Source organism: Budorcas taxicolor, chromosome 8, assembly GCF_023091745.1.
Source record: "Budorcas taxicolor isolate Tak-1 chromosome 8, Takin1.1, whole genome shotgun sequence".
Classification (NCBI taxonomy): Eukaryota; Metazoa; Chordata; class Mammalia; order Artiodactyla; family Bovidae; genus Budorcas; species Budorcas taxicolor.
The window spans coordinates 4,276,572-4,304,037 of NC_068917.1; the positions used below are offsets into that span (position 1 = coordinate 4,276,572).

Sequence of the window (27,466 nt, forward strand, 5' to 3'; positions counted from 1 at the left end):
ATCGCCGTGAGCCCTGGGACTTTCCAAGTCACACAGAAGCTGCTTTCCAGAAGCCTGCTTTCGCAGCGTTCATTTTGACCTTGGGCTACGGCCCCCAGGGACAGAGCCATAACCTTTTTCTGTTTACTGAGCAGTCGGGATGGGACGACGCAGCGCATGGCTTTGGAGCCCCCCTGCCCTCCCTCCCTAACCCACGGGCTTGTCAGCCACCCTCCCAGGCCAGCACCCACCTCCCACCCCCCATGGCTTCGTGAGCAGAAGGTGGGGAGCCCAACCCTGGCTCAGTCCCTGCCCCGGTCTCCAGGCCCCCTCCCAACGAGGCCCTGTTGTCCACTTGCCCGTGAAGAGGCCGGTCCCTGCAGGAAGAAGGTGGTCCTCTCTGAAAGGCAGCCAGGGCGGGCGTGGCCGTGCTTGTGTGAGAGGCGTTTGTGGGGCTCATAGGGGGACAGCGTGCATCTCGCCGGTGCGTCCCGTCGTGCCCCTGCCGGGCCAGCCTCTTTGCCCCCACTGCGCTTTGCCCCTCGGCTGCCTGGCTTCTCCAAGGCTGCCTTCAACAGGTGACAGGGGAGAGGACAGAATCGGAACTGAAAGTGGTTTCCACAGCTCTGTTTCTCTCGGTCAAATCCGAATCTTCCCCACTCAGCCATCGATAAATCTGTTCCTGCTGACAGCCGTGCCCAGACAGTCAGGGGTGGGAGGATGGGGAGTTGTGATTCCTGTGACAGACAGGACCCCTCATTAGTCCTGACACATCTCCTCCGGATCTGCCAGAGCTGCACCACCTCACCCTGGAAAGAGTCCATGCCTCCATGTATAGACATTTGAAACTTTGCCCAATGGTTCCGATCCGAAAGGCACGGGTTGCTATGGGAGCAAAGAGGTGTGAGAGTGAAGGGTCCTCCGGAGGGAAAGGGACCACAGGCTCCTTAGAAACCCTGTGAAAGGTCCCAGTTCTCCTCCACACACCTGCCTGGTTCTCCAGGAACTGACGCGACCTTGAACAAGTCACTTAGCGGGTTCCCTTTTATACACGGGCTGTGGCACGTGAGCAGAGTCCTGCGAGCTCGTTCTTCAGAATTGAAGGAGGGAAGAGCAGAGAACTGCTGAGACTTTCTGAACTGGGGGTGTGGTGGGGTGAGGAGGGGAACGGAAGGGGCTGGACGGGGCAGCTTTAACAGGATGGCCTCACTGTCCTGGTTCAGGCTGGGAGCCTTCACCCGAGTTTCCCACCTTACACGGAGCCCCCAAGACACTCACATCAGTTCATATTCTTCCATTTTCAGAGAAAGGGTAGCAGGAAAAATGGGAACACCAAAAAAGTGATGAATTGTTTTCTAACAAATAGCTTTTTAAAAGGTGTTTTACAAATACTGAGTGTTTCATTTTTATTATGTGGGTTTCAGGTGTAGAGCATGGGAGTGCCATGTCATACACACTGCAGAGTGGGCGCCACTGCAGGTCACACTTGACCCCTTCACCCCTTTCACGCCTCCCAAGCCGCTTCCCTCCGGTAACAGCTAGACTAATGTCTTTACCTGTGTATTTTGTTTGTTTAGATTCCCCATATGAGTAAAAGTCACATGGTATTTGTCTTGAGCCTCCAGGTCCATCCACGTTGTCACGAAATGGCAGCAGTTATTTTTGTGTTTATGGCTGAGTAGTACACCATTGTGTACATGGGTGTGTACATGGGTGTGTACATGGGTGTGTACATGGGTGTGTACATGGGTGTGTACATACATACTGTCTGTACACACCACATATTCTGTGTCCATTCATCTGTCACTGGACACTTAGGTTGATTTTACATCTTGGCTATGGTGAATATGCTGCTGTGAACAGTGGGGTGTGTATATCTTTTCAAATTAGTGTTTTCATTTTCTTTAGATAAATGAGAGGTGGAGTTGTTGGATCATACTGTAGTCATTATATTTTCAGTTTCTTGAGGAATCTCAATACTGTTTTCCATAGTGGGTACCCCAGTTTACATTCCTGCTAGCAGAATTTTTTTTTCTTAAATTTTTTTCTATTAACATTTTTCAGGTTCTTTTTCTCATTTAAGTTACTGCGGAATCCCAAGCAGAGTTCCCTGTGCTAGGCAGTAGAAATTCCCTCTTCTTGCCACTCCGCTCCAACATTTGTTATTCCTTGCCTTTCTGATGATGGCCGTTCTGACGTGTGAGGCGACACCTCGCTGTGGTTTTGATGTGCATTTCCCTGCTGATTAGCCATGTTGGGCATCCCTTCATGTGCCTTTTGGCATCTGTATGTCTTCCTTGGGAAAATGTCTGTTCAGAGCCTCTGCCTTTTTTTTTTGTTTTTGTTGTTTGTGTTTTTGTTGTTGAGTTGAACGAGTCTTTATGTATTTTGGATATTAACTCCTTACAGGATATACAGCTGGTAAAGAAACCGCCTGCAGTGCAGGAGACCTGGGTTAGATCCCTGGGTTGGGAAGATCCTCCGGAGAAGGGAACGGCTACCCACTCCGGTATTCTGGCCTGGGGAATTCCATAGACTGTATGGTCCATGGGGTCGCAGAGAGTCAGACACGACAGAGAGACTTTCACTTTCACAGAGTATACAATTCACAGCTATCTTTCCCCACTCAGTATATTGCCTTTTTGTCTTGATGGTATTTCCTTTGCTGTGCAGAAGCTTTTTAGCTTGACGTATTGTTCATATTTGCTTTTCCCCCCTGCTTTGGAGTTAGATCCGGGGAAGCATTTCTAAAACTGATGTCAATGTGACAGATAGCTCTGGGTGATTTCCTGAAGCCGCAGGCAAGCTTGCCTTTCTGAGACCTTTCATTTCATTTGCTTTTTTGTCTCTCTGTGAAAACCAAGTTTTATAAAGATAACTTGGGAACTGAGAAAGTGACTTAGATTCGTGCATTTCGTCATCTCAGAATCCAGGTGTGAAAATCATTTAATTCAGTTGTTATTTTTTTAAATATCAGAATTTGCACAGAAACCAAGTCAGAAGCGTTCAGATTGAAAATGATTGCTCAGCCCCCCCTTCCCCCAGCCCTGCAGTGTCATGCCTGTTACATCCTCACTCGCACAAAATGGGGGGTTGGGTGGGGGGTGGCCCAGTTCTTCATGCAGGGTGTTCTAGGAACGGATCACCGGGATGCCTGTTCACTTCTTGTGAAATGAACAGAAACTGCACTAGCGTCTTGCACTGGCACTTACTGCTAACAGTAGCATCTCAGCAGTTTTAAGCCCTTCAGTTCAGTTCAGTTCAGTCGCTCAGTCGTGTCCGACTCCTTGCGACCCCATGAATCACAGCACGCCAGGCCTCCCTGTCCATCACCATCTCCTGGAGCTCACTCAAACTCACGTCTATTGAGTCGATGATGCCATCCAGCCATCTCATCCTCTGTCGTCCCCTTCTCCTCCTGCCCCCAATCCCTCCCAGCATCAGAGGCTTTTCCAATGAGTCAACTCTTCTCATGAGGTGGCCAAAGTACTGGAGTTTCAGCTTTAGCATCATTCTTTCCAAAGAAATCCCAGGGCTGATCTCCTTTAGAATGGACTGGTTAGATCTCCTTGCAGTCCAAGGGACTCTCAAGAGTCTTCTCCAACACCACAGTTCAAAAGCATCAATTCTTCGGCACTCAGCCTTCTTCCCAGTCCAACTCTCACATCCATACATGACCACTGGAAAGCCCTTGCAAGTTAGCAAATGTGGTGGGGTTTTTTAATGCCTGGATGAGTAGGCTTGAGCCCATGGACAACGTTAGAACCAGCATCGTGATGGTCTGAGCTTCCTTGGCTGGCTTCTTTGAAGAAGCCTGGCTTGTCAGGGGCCATCCCTGACCTGGGGCAGGGGAGTCCCCACACAAACACAGAGACAGCGTGATGTCTAGAGCCATGTGCCAGGGCAGCTTCACACAGCCAGGCTGGAAATACCTTCAGAGAGAGCTGAAGCCCTGGCTGTCATGAGCCCAGCTGGCCGAGAGGAGGTGAGCCGAGCACAGAGCGTGCCTTCCACAGTGCACACAGGGCAGTTCCAGTCCTGGGGCAGATCAGCTGGATGGTGGGGGGATAGACGGTCCAGGGGTAGGACACATCTTCTGGGGAGTAGGAATTAAGAAGAAAGTAAACGCAGGGAGGTCAGAAAGGAGCATCTGGGGAGTCAGGAAGTCAGCATTGGTGGGTGGTGTTCATGAGTCCCATTCCTTGGTCAGTTCACTCTACCCAAACCGCAGAATTCTGTGATGAGCTTCAGCATCCAGTGTATCCCAGCAGTGGCACGGCTGCTTTTAAAGCATTCGAACCAAGCTCCATAGTGTTACGCACCAGTGCTCTTGGCCTTCCACAATCAATAGAAATCAACCAGTGGCCAGATAAGAAATTCATACAAGGCTTTTCTTGGGGCCCCTGCTGCTGCAGAGGGCGGGGGCCAGGTGGGGAACAAGAACAAGTAACAGGTGCCCTTGCTTGCGCACTCCTGGAGTAGAGAGAGGCTGAGCTGCTCCCTTCTGTGGGGTGAGGGTAGTGGTGTGTCCAGGAGACAAGCCAGAGGGGTGGCTTAGGTGGCTTGCCTGTCCCTCTGGTGGTGCTGTGTGCAGGGGGCATGTGAAGAACCTGCTTTTGCTCCTGGCTCTTCAGAAGCGGCAGCTGGGCTTTTTGGTCTCTTGGTCTCTCGTGGTCCATAATCTGCCCCACTGCGCAGGCACGCGGGTGTCATCAGACCCTGCAGTTCTTTGTTACTCAAGGAGCGGTGTGTCCAGGTGCATGCCCTGCAGCAGAGCGTCCCAGTCTCAGCCCATCTCGCTGGGACTGCCCAGAGTTCACCGCTGCTGGAAGCCTGGCTGCTTGGCTCAGCTTCTCATGTGCAGCCCTGTTGTCCTTACACTTTTCAGTTTTCATGTGCTTCATTGTAATCACTTCACTGTTAAACTATAGCTGGGAATCGATTCGTGGGAAGGAGTTGAGCGATGTGGGAAGGAGTTGAGCGATTCCTTCGCCGATGTTGTATCTAGTGACACTTGGTAACAGATCTGAATCCCTTTTTTCTTTAACCCTTGATCAGGAGCTTCAGTCCCTCTTATTGCTTTGAGTTTGAAGATTTAATGCCTATAGATAAGGAAGGCTTGGGGGGATTAATCAATTTATTCTAATCGGAGGCTAATTACTTTACAGTATTGTGGTGGTTCTTGCCATACATTGACATGAATCAGCCATGGGTGTACATATGTCCCCCATCCTGAACCCCCCTCCCACCTCCCTCCCCATTCCATCCCTCTGGGTTGTCCCAGTGCACCAGCTTTGAGTGCCCTGTTTCATGCATTGAACTTGGACTGATCTGTGTCACATACAGTAATATACATGTTTCAGTGGGAGGGTTGCTTTTCAGTCTTAAATGGTTTCAGGTTAGCATAGCCCTGCTTCTCCGTGGACTGTTCCTGTTTTATTTGTGCTTAGAGTGCCACCTTCTGTCGACGTTTCTTCTGACAGATATGGTCACTGTGTGGATAAAGGAAAACATCCTGGATGTAAAACTCAGCTCGAGAGGAAAGGTTTTGAGTAAAATGAGAGTACGACTTTAGCCGATTACTAGCTACTTGCTGACTTCTTTATCAAAAAAAATTCAAACTCTGCTTGGTAGAAAATACTTGAGGAATTAAAGCTGCAGTATTGTAAAATACCAGAGCTTCCCTGGTAGCTCAGCTGGTAAAGAATCCACCCACAATGCAGAAGAAACCAGTTCAACTCCTGGGTTGGGAAAATCTTCTGGAGAAGGGATAGGCTACCCACTCCAGTATTCTTGGGCTGCCCTGGGGGCTCAGACAGTAAAGAATCTGCCTGCAATGCAAGAGACTTGGCTTCAGTTCCTGGGTTGGGAAGATCCCCTGGAGGAGGGCATGACAACCTACTCTAGTATTCTTGCCTGGAGAATCCCATGGATAGGGGAACCTAGAGGGCTGTAGTCCATGGGGTCACAAAGAGTTGGACACAGCTGAGAGGCAGAGCACAGCACATTGTAAAATCAATAATTCATTACTGCTTATTGAACCCCTGCCTGTGAACGATGGGTGTTATATGTGTTTCAGATGTGATGCCAAATGTCAGTATGTATTAAGGTTGGTGTAAACAGTTGGCAGTTTCAAAATTGGGGTAGAATAAACGGCATGTGGTTTTTAGGGAGCAAAGGCAGAAATCACAGTAGGTCTCCCCCCACCCCACCCCACCCCCAGATCAGCCTGTGGTATTTATTGATTACAGAGTTGACAGCAATGAGGCAGGCAAATTGGATTCACCTAAATCTGCCAAAAATAAATTAAATCGGGTGTTTCTTTTAACTTTCCCATTGTGATAAATTTTTCCCAAAACGTTGGCCCCAGATGAGAGGGTGAGAACTCGAGTTCGAAGTTTTCCGCTTAAGAGATTCTGGTTCTGTTAAAATGCAGTGCTGTGGCTCCCGGGGGTCAGACAGTGCCCACTGGCACCTGTTAGCCGGCTCGGCTCGCCTCAGGTCTGAGTCCGGTGAGACGCTGGCCAGCGGTGTCCTCGGGGGCCCTCGGGCTTCTGGGGGTCGCGGTTCCCGCGCCCCGACCCTGCCGCACATCTGAAGGTGTCCCTTTCTCCCTGCAGGGACGCGCTCAGGATCCAGCAGCTGCAGCAGCAGATCCGCCGGGAGCGCGAGGCCCGCGCGCGCCCCTCGCCGCCCGCGTCCCCGGAGCCGCCGGAGTCGCGCGCGGAGCCCATGAGCGCGCTGGCTGCCCGCCCCGCGCCCGCCATGCAGGCCTCCAGCTCCTTCAGCTACGCGCGCCCCAAGCAGTTCATCGCCGCCCAGAGCCTGAGCCCCAGCGCGCCCCGGTCCCCGGCGCCCGCGTCCCCGCCCACCTCTGAGCCCGAGTGGGGCGCGCTCCCGCCGCCGCCGCCGCCGCTCAGCCCGCCGGCGCTCGCCACCGGGCCCGACTTCTTCCCGCCGCCGCCGCCGCCGCCTCCGCCCGGCCCGGGCCCCGCGCCCCGCGCCGCCCGCCCAGGCCCCGCGCCCGCAGCGCTGCTCCGTGCCCTGCTGCCCTCGCAGCCCGCCACCGCCACCACCGTCTCCACCGGGGTCTCCGCTCTCGGCCTGCCGCGCGCCGCCCCCGCTGCGTGAGTGCCCGCCACCCCTCTGCTCGGGTCTGCGCACGGTGGGGGTCCAGCTGCTGGGGGCCGAGGTGGGGTCAGGGTGCGCGCCGAGGGGAGGTTGCGGTCCCTGCGTGCCGGGATCAGGAGGTGAACTCGTCCACGCGCACATTTCCATCCGGGCAGTGGCTGGAGGGGCCACACTTGGTGGAGATACGAGGCCCTGTCCCTGAATGATGCAGCCAGCCCTGGCCCCAGCCCCCTACCCCATCTCTACAGGGATCCATCATCTTCTGCCAGACTGAATGGCTTTCCTTAGGTCACAGTGCTGGCGTGGCAGCCCTCTAAGATCTTCTCTTGGAAACCCTGTGAGGATAAATAAGCTGGCAAAACAAACCCACGGGGAGGCGTCTGGCACGTCTTGAAGTGTAGTAAGAGCTGGCACTCACCCATCCACTGAGGAGGTCAGAACTGTGTGCTGGCCAAGGCGAGGCCAGGGCCACATCTCAACCCTCCCTGTTGGAATCCTGCTTCAGGGCTGGCAGGATCCCAGTACTCTTCAGAGAGAAAAGGAGGAGACCCTAAGTAGGGTTTCCTATGGGAATAAAAGTGAGGAGACCCTAGAATTCGAGTTACACTCATTCACAGCAGGTTCCCACCCTGGGGTGGGCTTGTGGCTCCTTCGCGATGAGACTGCTGTTTGCCCTCCAGGTGTGCCCAGGAGTGCCTGTTAGTGCCTGTTAGTGCCAGTGTGTCCTGCTTTGTTAGGTGCGTCCTGCTTCGTTAGGCATTTTCTAAACGCTGCCTGAGGATTCTGCGATTGAAATCTGGCTTTTTCTCAGGTCCTTATGGAAAAAAGCTCAGTCGGGTGACTGTAAATAGTCACATAAGGAGGGGAGCAAGGATGGTAGTGGTGTAATCACGGGCTTCATCCAGAGTCGAGTCCAACCTCTGGCCTGAGCAAACCTTTGACTCTTTGTTACATGATACCCTTTGTCTTCGTACCATGGAAGTGCCATGAAAACACTTGCTGTTTGGAAGAAAAGCTGTGACATACCTAGACAGTGATTTTAAAAGCAGAGACATCATTTTACCAGCAGACGTCTGTCTAGTCAAAGCTGTCATTTTTCCAATAGTCAGGTACGGATGTGAGAGCCTGACCATAGAGAAGACTGAGTCCCAAAGAATTGATGCTTTTGAACTGTGGTGCTGGAGAAGACTCTGGAGAGTCCCTTGGACTGCAAAGAGATCAAACCAGTCAATCTAAAAGAAATCAGTCCTGAATGTTCATCGGAAGGACTGATGCTAAAGCTAAAGCTCTGATACTTTGGCCACCGGATGCAAAGCACTGACTCATTGGAAAAGACCCTGATGCTGGGAAAGATTGAGGTCAGGAGAAGGGGACAACAGAAGATGAGATCATTGGATGTCATCACCATCTCAATGGATATGAGTTTGAGCAAGCTCCGGGAGATGGTGATGGACAGGGAAGCCTGGTATACTGCAGTCAGTGGGGTCTCAGAATCAGACAGGACATAGCAACTGAACAACAACATTTGTCAATTGGAATTTGGTGAAAGATGAGTCCACCACCACCTTGGACAAGGGGGCGGTGTCACACCTTTTACCATCTTAGGCAGAAACAGTAGTTCATTCTGGTCTCCGACTTTGAAATTCCCTTGTATTCAGCAGTTTTAAGGGCTCATCTCAAGTAACAGAAGTGCTTACTCATATGGAGTCATGGTATTTTATAAATATTGCCAGAGAGGAGACCAGCAGCTCCTGCCATTTCTTCAAAGCTAATGGGGACATCACTCCAATTTTATGGCTGTGGGAAGCTGTACCCAAGGGAGGTGGGCCCTCTGACACCATGTTCAGTGGTGACCCCAGGCCTCCAGCTCTATGCCAGCCTAGAAGCCACAGTTGTGTGGTCACCCTTTTGTCCGCAAAAAATTTCCTGTTGCAAAATCACACACACTTAAAGAATTCCTTCTTTTGGTTTGATACATGTGACCTTTGGAACATTTTTTCCTCTGCAAAATTGTGGGATCACTGGTTTGCATTCTGAATTAAAAATGAAAAAGAAACTTTGTAGCCATCATAATAACTCAAATAAATCCGTTCCGATTTGCCCAAGACTGAGAGTCCCTTTTAGACCGGTTGGCATCCTTGAGTTTGTAGGAGCTGCCCAACCCTGGTCAGTTGGCTCTTCAGTTACTTGTCTGTGTTTCGTGGGGCACTTGTGGATTGTAACAACAGATCAGGCTCACTTACCTGTTGTTTGTCTGGTTGGACAGCTTTGCCATACGCGTCAAGTACCTGTAAGTAGACTGATTACAAGTGACTCGGTGAAGTAGCAATCCATTAGTTTGGTCGGTTTTTTGTTGTGCTTCTTTGCCTATCTGAAACCAAAATCTGAAATGCAAATTTCAGCTGTCTCTATTTTATTTTTTTGGTGTTGCTTTTAACTTTTAATTTATATTGGAGTACAGCCAGTTAACAATGTTGCGAGGATTTCAGATGGACAGCAAAGGGACTCAGCCATACATACACATGTATCCAGTCTCCCCCAAACTCTCCTCTCATCCAGGCTGCCGTGCAACACTGAGCAGAGTCCCCTGTGCTATCCAGTAGGTCCTTGTTGGTTATCTGTTTCACATGGCATCCGGTTTGCATGGCCTGTGTCCATCCCAATCCTTGTTTTGTGACTTGTGCAGTTTTCCTGCACAGCCACAAGAGGCAGCAGTGAGTTCTCTTGACCAAGACACAGAGCAGGCCGTGGGGATGCAGGCGCTAACACTATTCAAAGCCAGACAGGCAGAATGGTCACACCTGTACCCCTGGGAACCAGAGGGCATAGACCACAGAATTCCTGGGGGGCAGTTTTGGATGCCAAGCTTGGTATGCCACTCATGTTGACATTGATAACTCTCGCAGTCTTCCCTCTGAAAAATGGGCGCTCATTCCTGCTGAGCCCTGGCGGGGATTACTCCTCCAGGAGTGACATCAGCCCTCATTCAGGTGTGAGAAGAATCTCCCCTGCTGCCCGTGTGCTCTGTCAGGCTGTCATGAACACAGACAGTGGCTGTGACTTCTGAGCACTGGCACAAGCCCCTCCCAGGTACTGAGGTCTCCACCTGGCAGTTGCCTGTCTTTTTTTTTTAATTGAAGGATAATTGCTTTACAGAATTTTGTTGTTTTCTCTCAAACCTGAACATGAATAAGCTATAAGTATATATATATCCCCTCCCTTTTGAACCTCCCCCCCATCTCCCACCCCGTCCTACCCTTCTAGGTTGATACAGAGCCCCTGTTGGAGTTTCCTGAGCCATACAGCAAATCAGATATCTCTATTTTCTTAATCATCAGTTGCACTAATGGCTGTTTCGTTGTTTGCATTTAGCATCGTCTTGTTCTCATCTGTAAAAGAGTAGCTTCTAAACAGTCTGTGAAGATGCGGTTTTGCGTCTTATGTCTGGGCAACGGAGGGCCAGGCAGAGGGCAGGAGCGGCGACGGACCACAGAGGCAGGGAGGCTGGACGGCCTCCCCACAGCCCGCGGCCTTGATGTGGGTCAGGGTTTAGGGGATTTCTGTGGATCCAGTCCCTCCCCACTTTCCTTCCTGAGGCTGTGGGGTCAGTGCCCTTCCCAAAGCTGGCTACAGGCACACTTGTCCAGTCAGCGGAGTATCTCCAGTGGAGGCAGCCCCTACCCCAAGCACGCGAGCACTGTTCACCGGGCCCGGTGGTCGTGCTTCCGCTGGCGCACCCGGGGCAGGACCGTGTGCACGGCAGGTCAGCACCCAGGCAGGCGGGGCTGTCACTGGCTCCCGGGCGCGGTGAAGAGTGCTGGTTTGGGTAACAGTTTACTTTGAAGAGCTGTCTGAATTTTTAATTGTACAAACCGCTGTGAAGGGAGAGCATGTCTGTCAGCAGACACGTCTTTATTCCTGAGGAGTGGCTCTCTGCTCCTCGGAAGCCAGCGGGTGCCACGCTGGGGGCAGACGCTGCACCCTGCTTTCTCCCTGACCTTAGAGCCTCAGCCTTACTCTGTGCTCAGGTTTTAACATAATTTCTTAGTGTTTGCTGAATCACGTTAGTAATTAGTCCAAACGAGATGCTGTCAGAAAGAGAGACTCCCTGTTAAACGGAGCGGGTGCCCCGCCGACCCCCCGGGCTGGCTCTTGCTGCCCCTCCGCGATGCAGTCCTCCCAGTCCAGCTCCACCCGGACCCTCACCTCCTGTCGCCTGGCAGCACCACCTCCCCACCGCCACTGCAGGAGCTGATTTTCGCAAGAATAGTGGCTCGAGGCTGCTGCACAGAGTCTGCTCTGGTGCCCAGAATGGAGCAAGGCCCCAGCCAGTGGGTCGGCAGGGGTGCTGGCCGGCTCCCGGCGCTCCACACAGCATCCTGGGGTCCTCTTCCGTTCATCCCTCCTCCATCCCCTCCCGGCCTGCATCCGTTCCTGCTTCCTCTTCGTTCCTGTCCCACCTAGAATTCCTGCCGCAAGGTGTGTTCTATGATTTAGATTTATTCTCCAGCTTCAGCATCAGTCCTTTCAATGAACAGTCCAGATTGATGCCCAAAGGCACAACCTGACGTGGCAGAAACCCAGGTCTGCATACAGACGGTGCCACATGTTGCTTGCTGCTGCCTCTTCTACCTCGGTGCTCATCTCACCCCGTGACACGCCAGTGTGTGCCAGCGGTTGTGTCTGTGACACTGGTCCACACCCAGCAGGAGGGGCGTGGGCCCAGGGTGGACAGCCCCAAGCGCTGGGCTTGGTGTGCCTGACGGACCAAACCCTGACCCTGCCTCCACTGTGTGCTCTCCCGCAGGGGGCTTCCCAAGAAGGCCGGCAGACCTGCCAGGATGGCCTCCGACGAGGAGATCCAGGGCTCCAAGGACGCGGTCATCCAGGACCTGGAACGCAAGCTGCGCTTCAAGGAGGACCTGCTGAACAACGGGCAGCCGGTAGGGGGCGGTAGAGGGCGGGGACATGCTGAGCAGGGGCAGGCGGTAGGGGCGGCCCCTGGAGCCTGCGAGTTCCATCCTCACCAGCCTCAGGGCTGGAGCCTCAGCCTCACACCTGGCCTTCAGCTGAGCACTGTCCTCACAGCTGGTGCAGCACCCCCCCCCAAGCCCCCACGCGCCTCTCCAGGTTGACGTTTGCTTGTGGAGGGGAGAGCATGGGGGGAGGCTTTGCGGCCTCCTTCCATGAACCATTCCTGGGGGCTGGGGAGGAATACAGCAGCTTGGAGGTAGAGGGGGCAGGAATGCTGAGGCCACAGCTCACCGAGGCCCTCCAACACTACAGAGAAAAGGGACAGTCTACAGTCACACCGCCCCGATCACACCCGAGCTTGTCCTGCTTGGAAGCTAAGCAGGGTCGGGCCTGGCGAGTCCTTGGGTGGGAGGCAGAGAGAGGGAACCAGTCCCGCAGGAGGGTAGGGCTGGGGGCTGTTCCCAAGATCTGTCTGCCCAGAGGCGGTGGACGGGAACTCAGTTCTGGGCTCTGCCCTGCCCTGCCTTGCTTCTGCAGAGAAGGCCGCGCACCTTAGGAGACCATGCTGATCTGGTCTAGACTGTCCGGTGCGGGTTCCGTTACCACGCTTGTGCTCGTCTGTCAGGGCGGCTCAGCTCGGTTCTGGAAGGGAGTGCTCGCTGTTCCGAGGCGGCAGGTTGTAGACAGGCGAGGAGGCAGTCCACACAGGCGCCGCCTCGACAGTGCTTCCTTGTCAGGTGTTGGCTTGTTTGTTTTCTGGGCTCACTGCCCCTATCACATCCGAGTTCCTGAAGGGCACAGGCAAACGAGTCTAGGAAATGAGATTTCTTAGGGGGGTGGCCAGTGACCTGTGTGCTTTACCAGGGGCATTGGCCTGGCTCTTCGGCAGAAGCAGAGAGGGGCCTCTTGTGTAAAGTGTCCCTGAGCACCTTCTCCAGAGGGGCAAGCCTGCATGCTGACTCTGTTTTCTAGGAGCTGCGGTTATCCCGCCCTGATAGATAAAGGCGTGAGCACAGACTGCTTCGGTTGGGAGGCTGGGGCCCAGAGGAGGGAGCTGGGTACTGATCTGGGGCTGAGGAAGACTGACATGCTAAAGAGACCCCACGTTACTCACCTCACTGAGATTTTCACACGGGGGAGGTACCTTCTCCCTGAAACAAGTGGTCGCATGTGCAAATGAACACATTCTGGAAGTTTTCCCTGGCTCTGTCAACCAGAGCCTTTGAAAGATTAAAACAAAGACTTACGGGATCTTTCTCAAGCCAGGTAAAGGCTTTTTTCAAGGTTTTTTTGTTTGTTTGTTTAAATATTCCTTATGAACTAATAACTCTTGGTTTAAAAGATTTCTATAAGCTATTATTATTACACTATTACATGTATTTATATTTGTTATATATATGTCATATCTCTCTTGCATAGAAGTATATATTATTTGGATTTGTTCAGCAGTGAACGACATTTCCAGTATTTTCCGTACATTTCCACATTTGAGAATTTTAAAAGGACAAGTAAGGTTTCTGTTCTTAGAAAATGTGACCGTCAAACAGCTCTTTCCTGACGCTGCACGTGACTCTGTCCGCATTTCTGGCGTCTTCGTATATGACTTTTTATATTCACACGGCGCAGCAAGTGGTTCCGAAACACAGCAGTGAGTGAGTCTGGCTGCTGGTGGTGGCAAGTGCGTCTGACGCGGGCCTGAATATCGAGTGATGCTTCCACTCCAGAGGAATGGGGTGGCACCAGGCCGCCCTCGCCAAATATTAGGAAGGCTTTTTATGAGAGCAGGTGTTTAAAAAGGTATTTAAAACTGTGTCTGAAAACTGGACCCATTATTTTTTAACGCACGTGAGAAAATTCCACAGCAGCATGCACACGAGCCGCTCCATGCCACAGGTGCCTGTCTCCACCTCTCCTCACCCTCAGCCCCCTTTCCCAAAACAGGGCCATTGTTCCAATTGTTCAGGTCTTTTTGCCATTTGGCATGTGTCCTGCTTCTCTTCCTGGTTTCCGCTGGGACTAAGACCAGCAAATACTGGAAAGCAGCGGTTTACCCAGCATAGTTTCCTGATTAGAGAGTTTCTAGGAGAGTCTGTGTCTAGATTCAGAAGTTTGGAAGTTCATCTGAAAAAACTTGCACATTTTTTAAAATTTTATTTTGCGTTACTAATTATTCTCTATTTTGAATCAAAAGCTTGTTTTTAAAATGCCCCAGTGAATGGGCTGATGACTGTTTTGGAGCCAGCACTCAAGGGCACCCATCAAACCAAACGTGAGTGGGCCGTTTGGTTTGTGTTCAGCCCAAAGCCCTGGTCTCTGAAAGCAGGAGCCTCACCACCTTCGCTGGGAGCAGTCTCCCCTGAGGCTCGAGGCCGTGGGTGTCAGGTCAGCAGGCCGCTTCCAGCCCCTCTGCTAGGTCAGCGTGTGCAGCCAGCCTCCACGACGTCCTGTGTTTGCCTGCGTTCACCCCCGTGCCTGGCCCCGGAGAAGAGCTCTCGGAGCAGCACTGCCCACCAGCCTCGGACTCCCTCCCCAGGCTCGGAGCTGTTCTGAAGCCTGTGATAGCTATGACCGTACACGTCCTGTAGAAAACATCTTGCTATGTAAAGGTCTTTGTCTCCATATTTATCATTAGGCATAAAATACGTGACACGTTTTTCGGGGACTTCTGCCCTGTTGCTTGCCATGCTCACCGTCAGTGTGCTCTCGGGATGGGTCACCCTGACTCTCAGCACCAGGTCAGGACTGGAGGGCCAGTGGGAGGAGGTGAACACGGAGCAGAGGGCTCCTGGCTGCACAGGCGTCCGGAGGTGGAGAGGAGCGGTCACAGAGAACAGACCCGTTTGCTCTTTGCATTCGTGTTCTCAAGGCGCTGCAGCAGTGAGATTTTTCTGACTCGTGTGGCTTCTTTGCTTAGAGGTTGACCTATGAAGAAAGGATGGCTCGGCGGCTGCTGGGTGCCGACAGTGCGACTGTCTTCAACGTCCAGGAGCCAGAAGAGGAGGCGGCCAACCAGGTATGCGATCCTCCCGGCTTCCCGGAAGAGCAGAGTGTTCTCCGCCCGCCACCCCCAGCCTCCGTAGGGACCCGGTCCTGGCGCCAGCTCTGTGCAGAACCAAGGGTGGGTCGCAGGCTGCCTCTGACCAGCGGCTAGTGAGCATGCCCTGTGTTGAGGGGGTGATGGAGTTATTTCCATCGATGACACCTGTCCTTTTTCTCTTATCCATTAGTTTCTCTTCTTTCAAGTATCTTTCTGATTTCCCTGTCCTGTGCTGTAATGCAAAACAGGTTTGTGTGGAGGAACATACATTCGCTGAAGTTGTGTGAAATGACTCACGACTATTTTCAATTACATTCTTGACATCTCATCCAGGTGAAGTATCTATGTACATAAAAGAATGTTTTTCTTCACAAATATAGTTAAAAATCGATAATGAGCAGGGAATCTGCTTTGTCCCCTGCAAACACCAGCAGAGAAGGCAATGGCACCCCACTCCAGTATTCTTGCCTGGAAAATCCCATGGACAGAGGAGCTGGTGGGCTGTAGTCCATGGGGTCGCTAAGAGTCGGGCACGGCTGAGCTACTTCACTTTCGCTTTTCACTTTCATGCATTGGAGAAGGAAATGGCAACCCACTCCAGTGTTATTGCCTGGAGAATCCCAGGGACGGGGAAGCCTAGTGGGCTGCCGTCTATGGGGTCGCACAGAGTTGGACACGACTGAAGCAACTTAGCAGCCGCAGCAGCAGCAACACCAGAATCCTTCATGGGTTTGCTGTGAGTTGTTTATCATCTCCACTGGTTCTGTTTGGAGTCTCCCTATATACTGAATAGTTTTAAGATAAAAGAAAGCTTTAGAACACAAGTTTAAAGGATCAGGTAAACTCTTTCTCCTGTCTATTGAGAAATGGATCAGCCTTCAAAATCTGTAAGTTTTTCTGTGCTAAATATTGCTCCCACCAGAGTTTCCCTTCAAGCTAGAAATCTGGTTGGATTCTTGCCGCTTCTCTTACTGGGCTTCACTACTCCTTTTCTGCTGTTTCAGGACCCCTGGCCATCTCGTGCTTCTGTAGAGAGCCCTCTGGACGGTCAAAAGGTCACCTTCACCTCTCTTCTCCTCCCAGTCCTTCTGTGTCCGCTTCCTCTCTTCTCCCTCATGTGCTTGTGTGTCTGCACTTCCTGCCACACGTTAGTGACCAATACACTCACTGTCTGTTTTCATTCAGTATCAGAGGCACAGAGTTACTGCAGTGTGATTTGTCACGTCGTTCATTTACAGACTTGAATTTTATTCTGTCCTTGATGACTACTCTGAATTTTAAATTGTGAGAAGTTTCTCATTTGCTAAAAGTTTTCTAGGAGAAAAAAGAGCCAATTCTTAAACTGATTAATTTGATAATGATTAGACAAAGCAGCTTGTGTATCTCCTGCAGTTTCATTCATTCTGCTGAATTTCTTCCTTCAAGCCAGCAGACTTTTTTGGGGTTGGGGGCGTGCCACGTGGGGTGTAACATCTTAGCTCGAACCCTGCCCCCTCCACTGATAGTGCCAAGTCTTATCCACTGGGCACCAGGGAAACCCCATGCCAGACTGTTTTTTAAAGATTGAGTAACTTTAAGAGAAAACCTTGTTTGAAACAGCCTTTCATTTAATCTTAAATAGAGAGTGTCTCACAATGAGCTGCCTTTTCTATACTTCATGAGCAAGCGGTCTCTTGATACCCCTTCATTACTGGAGGATGCTGGCGGGCACTTGATGCCTATTTTTTTAACCGCATGTTTGACTGGACTCTCAGACCTCTTTTTCTTTTAAAGAGGGTGGAGAATGGTTGCCTAGAGCTGAGGAGCTGAGGGAAAGTCGGAAGCTGGGTGGGGAGGATTGTCAGGAGAAGGGAATAAGGTACCATTTCTCCAGCACCGCTGGAGAAAAGGCCGAGTGAGCCGCAGCTGCCCATCTGGGAGGTGCCCACCCTCAGACAGGGATGGGTCAGCGTGGCGTCAGTGCTTAACTTTTATGAGCAGTTTAGGAGTCACTGTTGCCTTTTTTTTTCCTTCTCCCTATTCTGAGAGAGAAGGGAAAGAAACTCATTCTCCTAGCTGTGTGGCTGTGGTGTTTTTCGGTTGACAGGACTTGAGGATGGTTTGAAATAGCACATGTCCTTCCAGGCATTCTTTGTTTCATGTGGGAGTGACTGGGGTGCAGACTTGTTGAGCTCTGTAGTAAACACATCGCTGTCCTCCGGGAGCCTGACTGCAGAGGGGCTGAGTCTGATGGGGCAATGTGTAGCACAAGGGGCCCAGTCGGTGATGCAGCCCCTCCGTCTGACTCAGGAGTACAAGGTCTCCAGCTGTGAGCAGAGGCTCATCAGCGAAATCGAGTACCGGCTGGAGCGGTCCCCCGTGGAGGAGTCAGGGGACGAGGCACCCTGCGGGGACATGTCTGTGGAGAGCGGAGTGGCCCCCTTCTTTGAGGTGAAGCTGAAGCATTACAAGATCTTTGAGGGTATGCCTGCGACGTTCACGTGCAGAGTGGCCGGCGACCCAAAGCCCAAGGTGAGTGGAGACACAGCCTCCTCAGAGCTGCGTGCCCTGAGCATGGGTCTGGCTCCAGCCTGCAGGGTGTGTGGGAGGAGGACAAGTGCCAGAGTTGAAACTGAATGTGCCAGTCCCTCAGTCGTGTCCTATTGCTTGCGACCCCGTGGACTGTAGCCCGCCAGGCTCCTCTGTCCATGGGATTCTCCAGGCAGGAATACTGGCGTGGGTTACCACGCCCTCCTCCAGGGGATCTTCCCCACCCAGGGACTGAACCCACATCTCCTGCGTTGCAGGCAGATTCTTTACCATCTGAGCCACCAGGGCAGCCCCTAGACTAGGACAGGGTTGAACAGAATAGGGTAGGATGGAATGGGATCTAAGGGGACAGAACAGACAGACTAGGAGAGTGACTGGCAAGGAGCGCCTCACACCCTCCCCTCTCCCTCCCATGGAGTCACCGTTGCGACACCCCAGGTGCAGGTGTCAGGCTCAGCTCCAGCAGGTTGGCGAGCTTTCCCAAGGCCAGAGGGCTGTGGCAGCCAGGCCTCAACTTGAGCCCCGCCTGTGCTCTGTGCTGGACAGAGGAGCGAAGCTGCCACTACTGATGGGAATCATATGTTTAATCCACAAAGCCCAGGCCTCCTGTGGATACAGAGGCGGAGGGGGCAGGAGTACCACTGCTGGGGCTGGCCCAGCCAGAGCCCTGTCCTACAGGCACAGGGGGACACTGGGTGGCGGGTGGCCCTCTCTTTAGACAGAGACTAGGATCACCGCTCACGGCCCCACGGAACAGCACACAGGACTGCACTTTTCCCTGGGACTGGAGAGAAGACAGTGAGAGAGGCCCAGTGAGAAGCGGAAGCCCCGCCTTGACACTCTCGCAGGATATTCTGCCCTCGACAGGCTTGTTCCCTTGAAACATGAAAAGACAGAAGCGAAGTTCTAGTTCACCCTGTTTTCCTCTCAGAGCAGTCTTGGTAGAATGTTGGCACTGTCTCTTAATTTGGGCTTCCCTGGTGGCTCAGATGGTGAAGAATCCACTTACAATGCGGGAGATCTGGGTTCAGTCCCTGGGTCGGGAAGCTCCCCTGGAGGAGGGCGTAGCAGCCCACTCCAGTACTTTTGCCTGGAGAATCCCCATGGACAGAGGAGCCTGGCAGACTGCAGTCCATGGAGTCGAGAATAGTCAGACATGACTGAGCAGCTCAGCACAATACATCTCTTAATTCTCATTTGAAAGTTGTCTACTAAGTATAATACAGGTGAAAAATAGGATGAAAGGGAAAAAAGAATTCTAAAGAACTGGCATAGCAGCAAGAATGTGAGAGGGAGAAATTATATACTGATCAGAGCTCCTTTGTTCCAGGAAGTAAGCCAACCAGTAAGAGCGTGATAATTATGAAGTGTCAGCCATTATGTAACTTAGCTTTTAGGACTGAAAGTTGCTAGTCTGTTTCGATGATGAACTTTTAGGTTCTGGAGACGGGCAATACTGGTAACGTTGTTTCCATAGAAACTAGGGAGGGAAGAGCTACAGCTCTCAGACCCTCATTGTTGGTGCACTTGCTTCATGTTGTCTGTTTCTAGCCTTTTCCTGTCTTAGACATGGAAGGTTTAAGAACCGTTTCTCAGATTCAGAGGCTTTGACAGGAGTAGCCGTGAAAGGCCAGCTGTGGTCTCAACTTGCCAAGTGATGTACAGGCAGGAGGAAGTTCATTTTACAGCAGGCTCTGAAGTAGGTTTCCTCTGCTGGGAATCAGTTAGGAGTGCCCTGGACTGCAGGGAACAGAGGTGACCGCATCCTGCTTGAAAAGCGAGGATGCCATTTCCTCCGGCCGACACAGTGTACTGGCTGTGTTGGGGCTGCAGCTCTGTGACCGTCACTGCGGCCTCTCTTCTGCTGTGAAGTTCATGACCAGCTCAGATATAACCACCAAACCATGACAAGCTGATTGCCTGGGATCTTGCCTAAAGGTGAGAGAGGGGAGGACGGACCTGGAGAAGAGATCATTTGGCCGTCTAGAACATTTCTATCTAATCAAGATGTACTTCCATTGTATTTTTCACAATTTTCTGTCACTCCAACTATTATTTGAAAATTAGTATACGTTTAAATACTACTGTGTTTAACATCGTCGGGAGAGCTGGTGGACTGTAACCTTCAACCCTGTGCCCCCAACCTGCTCCCCCCACCCTGCCCTCTCACCCTGTTCTGTTTGTCTGACACAGACGAATTGACTGGACTTTAGGGTCAGGTTTTTTTCATCTTGAGATAATGCTTTTACCTTTGCTAGTAATACATGTTCACTTAGGACATTGAAAACAGAAGCAAAAAGAAAACTGTGATGCCAGCTGAGAAGTCATCGCTGCCTTCCATGTAAATAATGGATGAATGTAAATGCCGCTTATGTATGTCTTATATATATATATAATTTTATTAATAATTTAATATATTATTAATATATCTTATTTTAATATTAATTTATTATTTAAAATATACGTTTTTCTTACTTTATTATTTGGCGGCACCGTGTCGTAACTGCAGCATGCAGGGTCTGTGATCTTAGCTGGGGCAAGTGGAATCTAGTTCCCTGACCAAGGATTGAACCTGGGCCTCCTGCACTGGGAGCGAGGAGTCTTAGCCACTGGACCACCAGGGAAATCCCTGTACGTCTTCTAGAAAGAAAGAGAACGTGTAACTTCTGAAGCTAGACTAGAACTACCCTGTTTGCTGTCTCACCTTGTCCCTCGGACGTCAAGGTCCTGCCCAGGTGTCCTGTTCTGTCACAGGAGCGCAGAGCAGCCCCCCGCCCACCCTACACACACAGGCCTCACCTTCTCTCTGCTTCCTCCCACAGATTTACTGGTTTAAGGATGGAAAGCAGATCTCCCCCAAGAACGATCACTACAGCATCCGCAGCGACCCCAGCGGGACCTGCTCCCTGCACACCGCAGCCTCCACGCTGGAGGACGACGGCAATTACACAGTCATGGCCGCAAACCCTCAGGTGGGAAGCGTGGGTGGCCTTGCTCTGCTCTGCGCCAGCGCGGTCCCCAGGCGGAGAAGCGGCTCGCCTGATGGGGCGCTGGTCCCCCATGTCCTCTGTCCAGCTTGGTCTCCCAGCAGGGATTTCCTTTCCTGAGTGTTTGTTTGCTCCATTAGACGTTCGTGTGCGTGATGCACAGACATGCACCATCTATCTCCGCAGTGTCGAGAGACTGGCGTGCACACCTCTCCTGGGGGCTGGGGCTGCCGTTCTCGGGAGGATAAAGTCCCGAGACGGAAGATGAGCCAGTAAACAGACGCACAATCCATGTGATTCCATGTAGAATAACATTCCCAGGAGAGGGGAGTGAGGGGTATGTGTAAGATATGGTAGGAAGACTCAAAAATTAAATATTTAGAAGAAATACACACCTACTTAATTCAGTGGAATTTAAATAACCTATAAGTATAGACAAATTATAATTTTGATAGAATTTAAATAGAGCACTCAGGATTTTGGTTTTTCTCTTGTATTGGCCTTTAGATTTAGGGTCAAAAAATTAATTGACTACTTAGAATTTAGTAGGCAGCTACTGGCTACCAGGTTCCAATTCAAGCCTGCAAATTCTTTTTTATAGAATATCTTGTATATTTTAGGAACTGTACTGGATCCACAGACATGTGTAAGAAGTGGTTTTGTGCCTTAAACACTTGACAGGGTACTTTACAAAGTCTACAGAAAGCACATAGTCAGCCATGTCCGACTCTCTGCGACCCCATGGACTATACAGTCCATGGAATTCTCCAGGCCAAAATACTGGAGTGGGTAGCCTTTCCCTTCTCCAGGGGATCTTCCCAACCCAGGGATCGAGCCAGGGTCTACCTGCATTGCAGGCGGATTCTTTACCAACTGAGCTATCAAGGAAGCCTGTAAATAACACACTCTTTTAAAAAAGAAAGCTGACAGTTTTATTATGTAACTGGTGGAGGTAGCTCACAAGTCATCCTTTTTAAAAAATCTCTGATCTGTTTGTATCATTCTGTATTTCATTATTTCTTTTGAAAGAAACACCAAGTGTTAGTAGACGATACAGGTGCTCTTAGCAGCGCTTGCACACTTCTGCAAGTGCGTACAGTGTGGCCAACAGCGCTGTCCTGTCCTGAGGTTACATTGTCACTTAAAAACACCTTACTGCAGCAGTGTTAAAATTAGACTGAACTGAGGTCCCACAGATTTCACTGCAACCAGGGTGTGATCTGGGACAGCTGACTCCTTACTGACCAGGAACAGTTTCCAAGTTCATGCACCTTCTTGAGGCTCTGATATTTCAATCAGTGAATACATGGCCTCTGAAAAACAGTCCCAATCATGACCTTTACTAAACAGTTACGTTTGCATGCTTGTTGGTGTTCATGTTGGTGTATTTGAGGGAATGAAAGTGGCACTTTTTATTAATTGTATATTTAGTATGCTTCCTAACCGACTCCCATCTTCTGTTTTCTTCCTCTTAAAAGAGTAGTGGAGAACTCAACAAACCCCAGGGTTTTCCTTCCTGCTGGGCTCTTTCTTCCTCTTGTGCCCTGAGAAGGCAGGGGCAGGTGATGGAGCTAGAATTCACTGTGCTCCTTCCGCAGTCACACTGCTGGGGGTCTGCAGTTCGTGGCCAGGCGTTTTGCCTGCTGCATGTTTTGGACTATTCTTGGAGTGAGCACTTTTAAAGAACAGAATAACGCAAATGTCAAACTGCAGTTTGGACTCTGCGTGTGGTCTCCTTCAGGTGATGTCACACCTTGAGGGGGAGTTCCCAGCCAGCATGGCTGAATCAGGACAGCACAGCTGGGGGCTAGGGTGGGGGCTTAGCTAAAGATCCACCCCCCACCACCACAGCCTGGCTGGTGGGAGCCACACCAGGGCCAGGAGGAGGCCCCCACCCTCAACCTGGGGCCCTGAGCTCTGCTGCCTCAGCGAAGAGCCAGCCACGCCCTGTAGATCACCTCGTCTGATTCTTCATGCTTTACCTCTTGGAGACAAAGAGATGGGCAGTGACCATTTACGTCAGGGCACCAGAAGCCCGCTTTTCCTTTTTGGTCTGTTTATTGGCTGTGCTGGGTCTGTTTGAGGCATGCAGGGTGGTCGAGCTTTAGATGCAATGTGCAGAATCTTAGTTGTGGCATGTGGGGTCTGGTTCCCTGATCAGGGATGGAACCCGGGCCCCCGCATTGGGAGCGCAGAGTCTCAGCCCCTGGCCACAGCAAAGTCCCAAGCCCAGCTTTCCTGACTGTGTCTCCGTCCCGCCTGTGGACTGAGCAGACAGCAGGGTGACCACTCCAGGCCCCAGAGGCTCCCCTGCCAAAGCAGGTCCTCATGCCGGAATCCTGCTGTCTCTTGAGGTCTGATCCACCGGGATTCTCATTAACGGGTGTGTTCATATCACTAAACTTCTCCTTTCCTACCTGAATGACCAAGAGGCAAGCATCGGAGGGGAGACTCCTAAGCAGAGTCTGGGGAGATCCTGAGAGTCGATGTGGGCCTCAGGCTGACGTTGCTGTGCATTTGGGTTTTGTGGCGCTTGACAGCCGCTGTTGTGAGCTTCTGAGCACATCTCCTGGTGGGTGATAGTTAGTTCAGGGGTGAAATGCCTTCTTGTCCCTGCTCTTCAGTGGCAGGTCCATGCACACATGCCACATGTGGGTTTTGTGAGTCATCCAAGATTGTGCGTCCAGTTTTGTGAGAAATTGGAATGAACTTCCTACCCACTTAGGAAAACAAAGTGGCATTTCAGCCATGACCCACGAGAGCCCGCTTCTCTGCCTGATCCTTGGTGCAAGCTGTCACTTGTTGCTGTGGGAACTCGGTGATAGAAACCCCTCACCCTCCATGTTGTTTAGCTGCTCAGCCGCATCTGACTGTGGCCCCATGGACAGCAGCACGCCGAGCTTCCCTGTCCGTGGAATTCTCCAGGCAAGAATACGGCCAGTTCCTTCTCCAGGGGATCTTACCAACTCAGGGATCGAACCCCCGTCTTTTATATCTCCTGCACTGCAGGCGGGTTCTTTACCTCTAAGCCACCAGGGAAGCCCAGCACTCCATAAACTCAGCTTTATAAACAGTTGCTATGGTATAGAAAATGGCTTTGCCAGTCTTGTAATTTGTGAATTAACAAATGGTTTAAAAGGATCATGATGTAAATAGGTACTGGAAAAAAATCTCAAAAGTAAAAGCTAAGTTTTCCAGGATACATAAAGCATAGATACATACATATGCTTCCAGTCCCAGAAGCATGGCATGGGGTTGCCTGATGTGGGCTCCCTGCTTCCTTGATGCCCTTTGGTGCCATGATTTTCTTCCATGATCTAGAAGGATTCGTGTTTGGAAGGGGGACAGCACCATCTCCCTTTTCGCACACACCGTGGCTTCCACAGTATCGCTGAGGGAAGGAGGAAAAGGCTGATGGAAACTGACCTGAGTCACAGAGCGTGAGCGGTGAACTCTCCAGGCGGGGGAGATAAGTCCTAAGAGTAGCCACGAGAGAGGGCGAGAAGCACAGAGGGAGGTGAACACGGCCAGCAGTTAATTTCATAGAAGACTTTCCCACCTGCTTGGTCTTCGGGAGTAAGAGGCATGTGAGGTGTTGTTGACAGGTTTCCGCCAGAGAGCATCCCTGCCTGGCGGCTCCCAGGAGACAAGCAGCTGCAGGGTTAGCGAGGTCGGGAGGGGCTGCGCCGTGACCCCTGTGCCAGACTGGGACCGCAGGCCCCGCCTCTGCGAGCCTCCCGCCTCCTGAAGGCACAGCGGGATGCAGACGCATCTGGCTTTGCTCTGCTGCATTGCTGGGTGCCCAGTCCTGCCCAGGGCTGGGATGGCCGTGGTGCTTTGTGCTTTCTCCAGCTGTGCCGTGTGTCCAAGTGGCTGGCTGTCCTGAGCCCTGGGCTCTCGGTTAGACTCTGTGAGCCAGGACAGGCAGATGCTGTTTGCAGAGCAGGTAAAGAACCCGCGTCGCCAGGCATCACGTGCACCTCATGAGCCGGGCATCGCGCGCAGAACCACCTTCAGAGTCCACACTCCGGACTCGTGTCAGCCTTCAGCCAAGGACTTGGTAGGAACAGAGGAGCTGTGGGCAGCAGAGTTACACTCAAAAGACTGGCCTGTTGGTGGGCTCTGTTTCAGCTTTACAGGATTTCTTGGCTCCTTCCAAGCTTCACGCCACACATTCACTTCTGTTATTCCTTCATGTGTTGATAAGATGGTTAAAGGTGGACAGACAGCACTGAGGGGCCCAGAGCCCGTGATGAAGCAGCAAAGCAGAAAGTAGGGAAACCCTGTCCTGAGGACAAGGGGCGCTGTCGGTGTGAACGCACAGCTCTTGTCCTCAAGCTCTGGAAAGAACCACGGGGCTTCCGTGTCCACCTGTTAGACCAGCCGCGGTGACTCGTCAGCTGTGCTGTTTGTAACAGGCTCTCCTGGGCACGTGCACACAAGTACGGGGGACGGGTCAATGTGATTCTCAGGTGTCAGGCTGTGTTGGGGAGCCCCCGGTGTGTGCCAGGGTCAGCATGGGAGAGCTTCTGTCATGTGGCCGGAACCTGAGATGCAGTTGGTGCGGGGCGGGAGTCGTCCCCTCCCGAAGTGCGCTGCACGGTACTTGGGGATGTGGTGGCCTCAGTGAAGAGGGGCCTTCCTCGCGGTTCAGGGCCACACGAGCTGTGTGCTCCGGCAGCCGCTCCTCCTGGGGCCTCCTCACCCTCCGCCTGCACTGTCCGTGTGAGTCTGTGCCTTGCCTGGGGCCTGAGGCCTGACGTGCAGGCTGTGGGGAGACGTGCGGGGCCCCTCCCTGCACCCTGCTGTGGCGCCTCCCTCCGTGTCCCCCGCCAGCATCCTCTCCCCCCTCAGCCCACTCCCAGGGGAGCTCAGAAGGCAGTTGCGAACCCATGCAACCCTCAGCTCTGGCCTCCCGTATGTAGGCCGCTTGGGATGACAGTGGGGGTCAGTGGTCAGCCGTGACGTGAGTGCACACAGGGCTGCCCTTCCGGAGCTCGAATTCACCGAGGACAAGAATGAATGATCAGTCCGCTTCTCAGGTTCCTGCCCTGGCTCCTCGCTTTCGGTTGTCGTCAGAGGTTAGAAGTCCGTCCACTCGTGCTCTTGGGCCTTGAGAGGAGCAAGTGGGGGAGAGAATCTGCTTTGCTGCTCTGCCAGCCATGGGGAGAAAGAGGAGCCTGGGCCAGGAAGCTGCAGCCCCTGGGTCCTTTATTCCTGTAGTCGGGCCCCTCAGCACCGCTGCATGCCCCTAAGACAGCACGTGTCGGACTCTCTGTTGACAGAGAGATACGGTAGTGCATACAGCCGTGCTTTGTCACCACTTTAGACGGGCATAAGCACCAAAAATGTTGACTCATGTTTTATACCTAAAACTAATGTTAAGTCCACTGTATTTCAGATGAGATTGGGTGTGTTTGGGCAGGGTGGTTGTAGACCCATCAGCTATAGTGCAAATTAAAAATGTTTTAAAGATAAAATACAGTTTCTCATTAGATAGCTTATCTAACTAACCTTTGTCATCTGACCCTCACGTTTCAGGCATTTGCTTCTGGTTCATAAATCTCAAATGTGCTCATTTCATGGGGAGAATGTTCATGGGCTCAGGAGACCTTGGCAAGTGACAGTTAATTCCTAGGGGGTCGTCGTCTTAAACGGCATCCTAGATGAAACGGTAAAGCCGAGCCAAGCATCGGAGGGGGCCCTTCTTATCCACGTGCTTCACACGCCGAGTCCCGGGGTGCGGGCGGGGGCGGCCCGTGGGCCTGGGGAGACCGCGCTGGCTCCAGGCATTGCTCACCGCCCTGGTCCTGTCCCCGCAGGGCCGCGTCAGCTGCACGGGGCGGCTGATGGTCCAGGCCGTGAACCAGAGAGGCCGCAGCCCCCGCCCGCCGGCCGGACACCCTCACGGCAGAAGGTACGTCCTGCGCCCTTCCCGGGCATTGCTGGGGTCTCGCTGGCTCCTGAACCCGGCACCGTCAGCATTGTGGGGAGCTGACAGAGTGGGCACGTGAGGAGAAGCCTGGGGCTCCCTGTGGCTGGGGTGGGGACACCAGCCAGGAGGTGTGTCGTGTGGCAGCCGTGTCACCACGGGTGTGCCCAGGCCCAGCCACGCGCCACTTACCACCGCCCTCGCGCCGGGCCTCTGGTTGCCTGGACCACCTCGCGCCTGAAGGTTTCTGCTCCCGTCACTCAGTGCACAAGTTTACTCGAGACCCAGACCTCAAGGTCAGACTGGCCACATTTTGGATACTCCATACCTGGAGCCGCCAGGGTGTGCAAGCCTGGGCAGGGCGTGTGGTGCCCAGTGATGGGCATGGCTTCAAAGGAGCTGGTGGGCTGCTGGCCTGGGCACCCTGTCAGGGGATTCCAGGTGGACTGGGGTCCTGGAGGGCCACAGGGGCAGGGGAGGACACACCGGAGAAGCTGCAGGAGGAGCAGAAACAGCGAGCAGGTCCGCACCAGTGTCTGCCAGTGTTTGGGAGGCAGCTGCAGGCCTCGGGCTCACAGCTGTGATGCTGGCCTCCAGGGCAGGACCCGCGCACAGCACCACCTGTGCCAGCTGTGAGCACAGCACAGCTGAGCAAGTCCATCTGCTTTTCCGGGGCCTTCAGTACATTTCAGCTGTTCATGGGTCACATGGCAAGCAGTTTCCTGGAGGAGCATCGTACTGGTAAACTAGATCTGATAGGTGACTCTGTGTTGAAGGGTGGATAATTCTAGCCCATTATACTAATTTTTTTGTTTTGCTTTTTCTAGTTAAGTGTTTCATAACTTACTTTCTGATGATCACTGGCAGAATTAGTTTGAACATCTTGTCCTTTGATTA

The 27,466-nt window shown here is 52.3% G+C and overlaps 1 protein-coding gene across 4 annotated transcripts in view; it reads left to right on the top strand.

Moving 5' to 3' along the window:
• The window catches only part of PALLD (palladin, cytoskeletal associated protein), a 377,075-nt gene that overhangs the window by 339,507 nt on the left and 10,102 nt on the right, over positions 1–27,466 (top strand). For 2 of the 4 annotated variants that reach the window (XM_052645048.1, XM_052645050.1), the window contains exons 11-16: positions 11,918–12,053; positions 14,999–15,097; positions 16,126–16,176; positions 17,411–17,632; positions 20,473–20,622; positions 26,460–26,554. In XM_052645048.1, coding sequence (XP_052501008.1) covers positions 11,918–12,053; positions 14,999–15,097; positions 16,126–16,176; positions 17,411–17,632; positions 20,473–20,622; positions 26,460–26,554 — 753 coding nt within the window. Of the gene's footprint in view, positions 1–6,599; positions 7,107–11,917; positions 12,054–14,998; positions 15,098–16,125; positions 16,177–17,410; positions 17,633–20,472; positions 20,623–26,459; positions 26,555–27,466 lie in introns of all 4 variants that reach the window. The other 2 variants (XM_052645047.1, XM_052645049.1) reach the window with 2 other exon arrangements.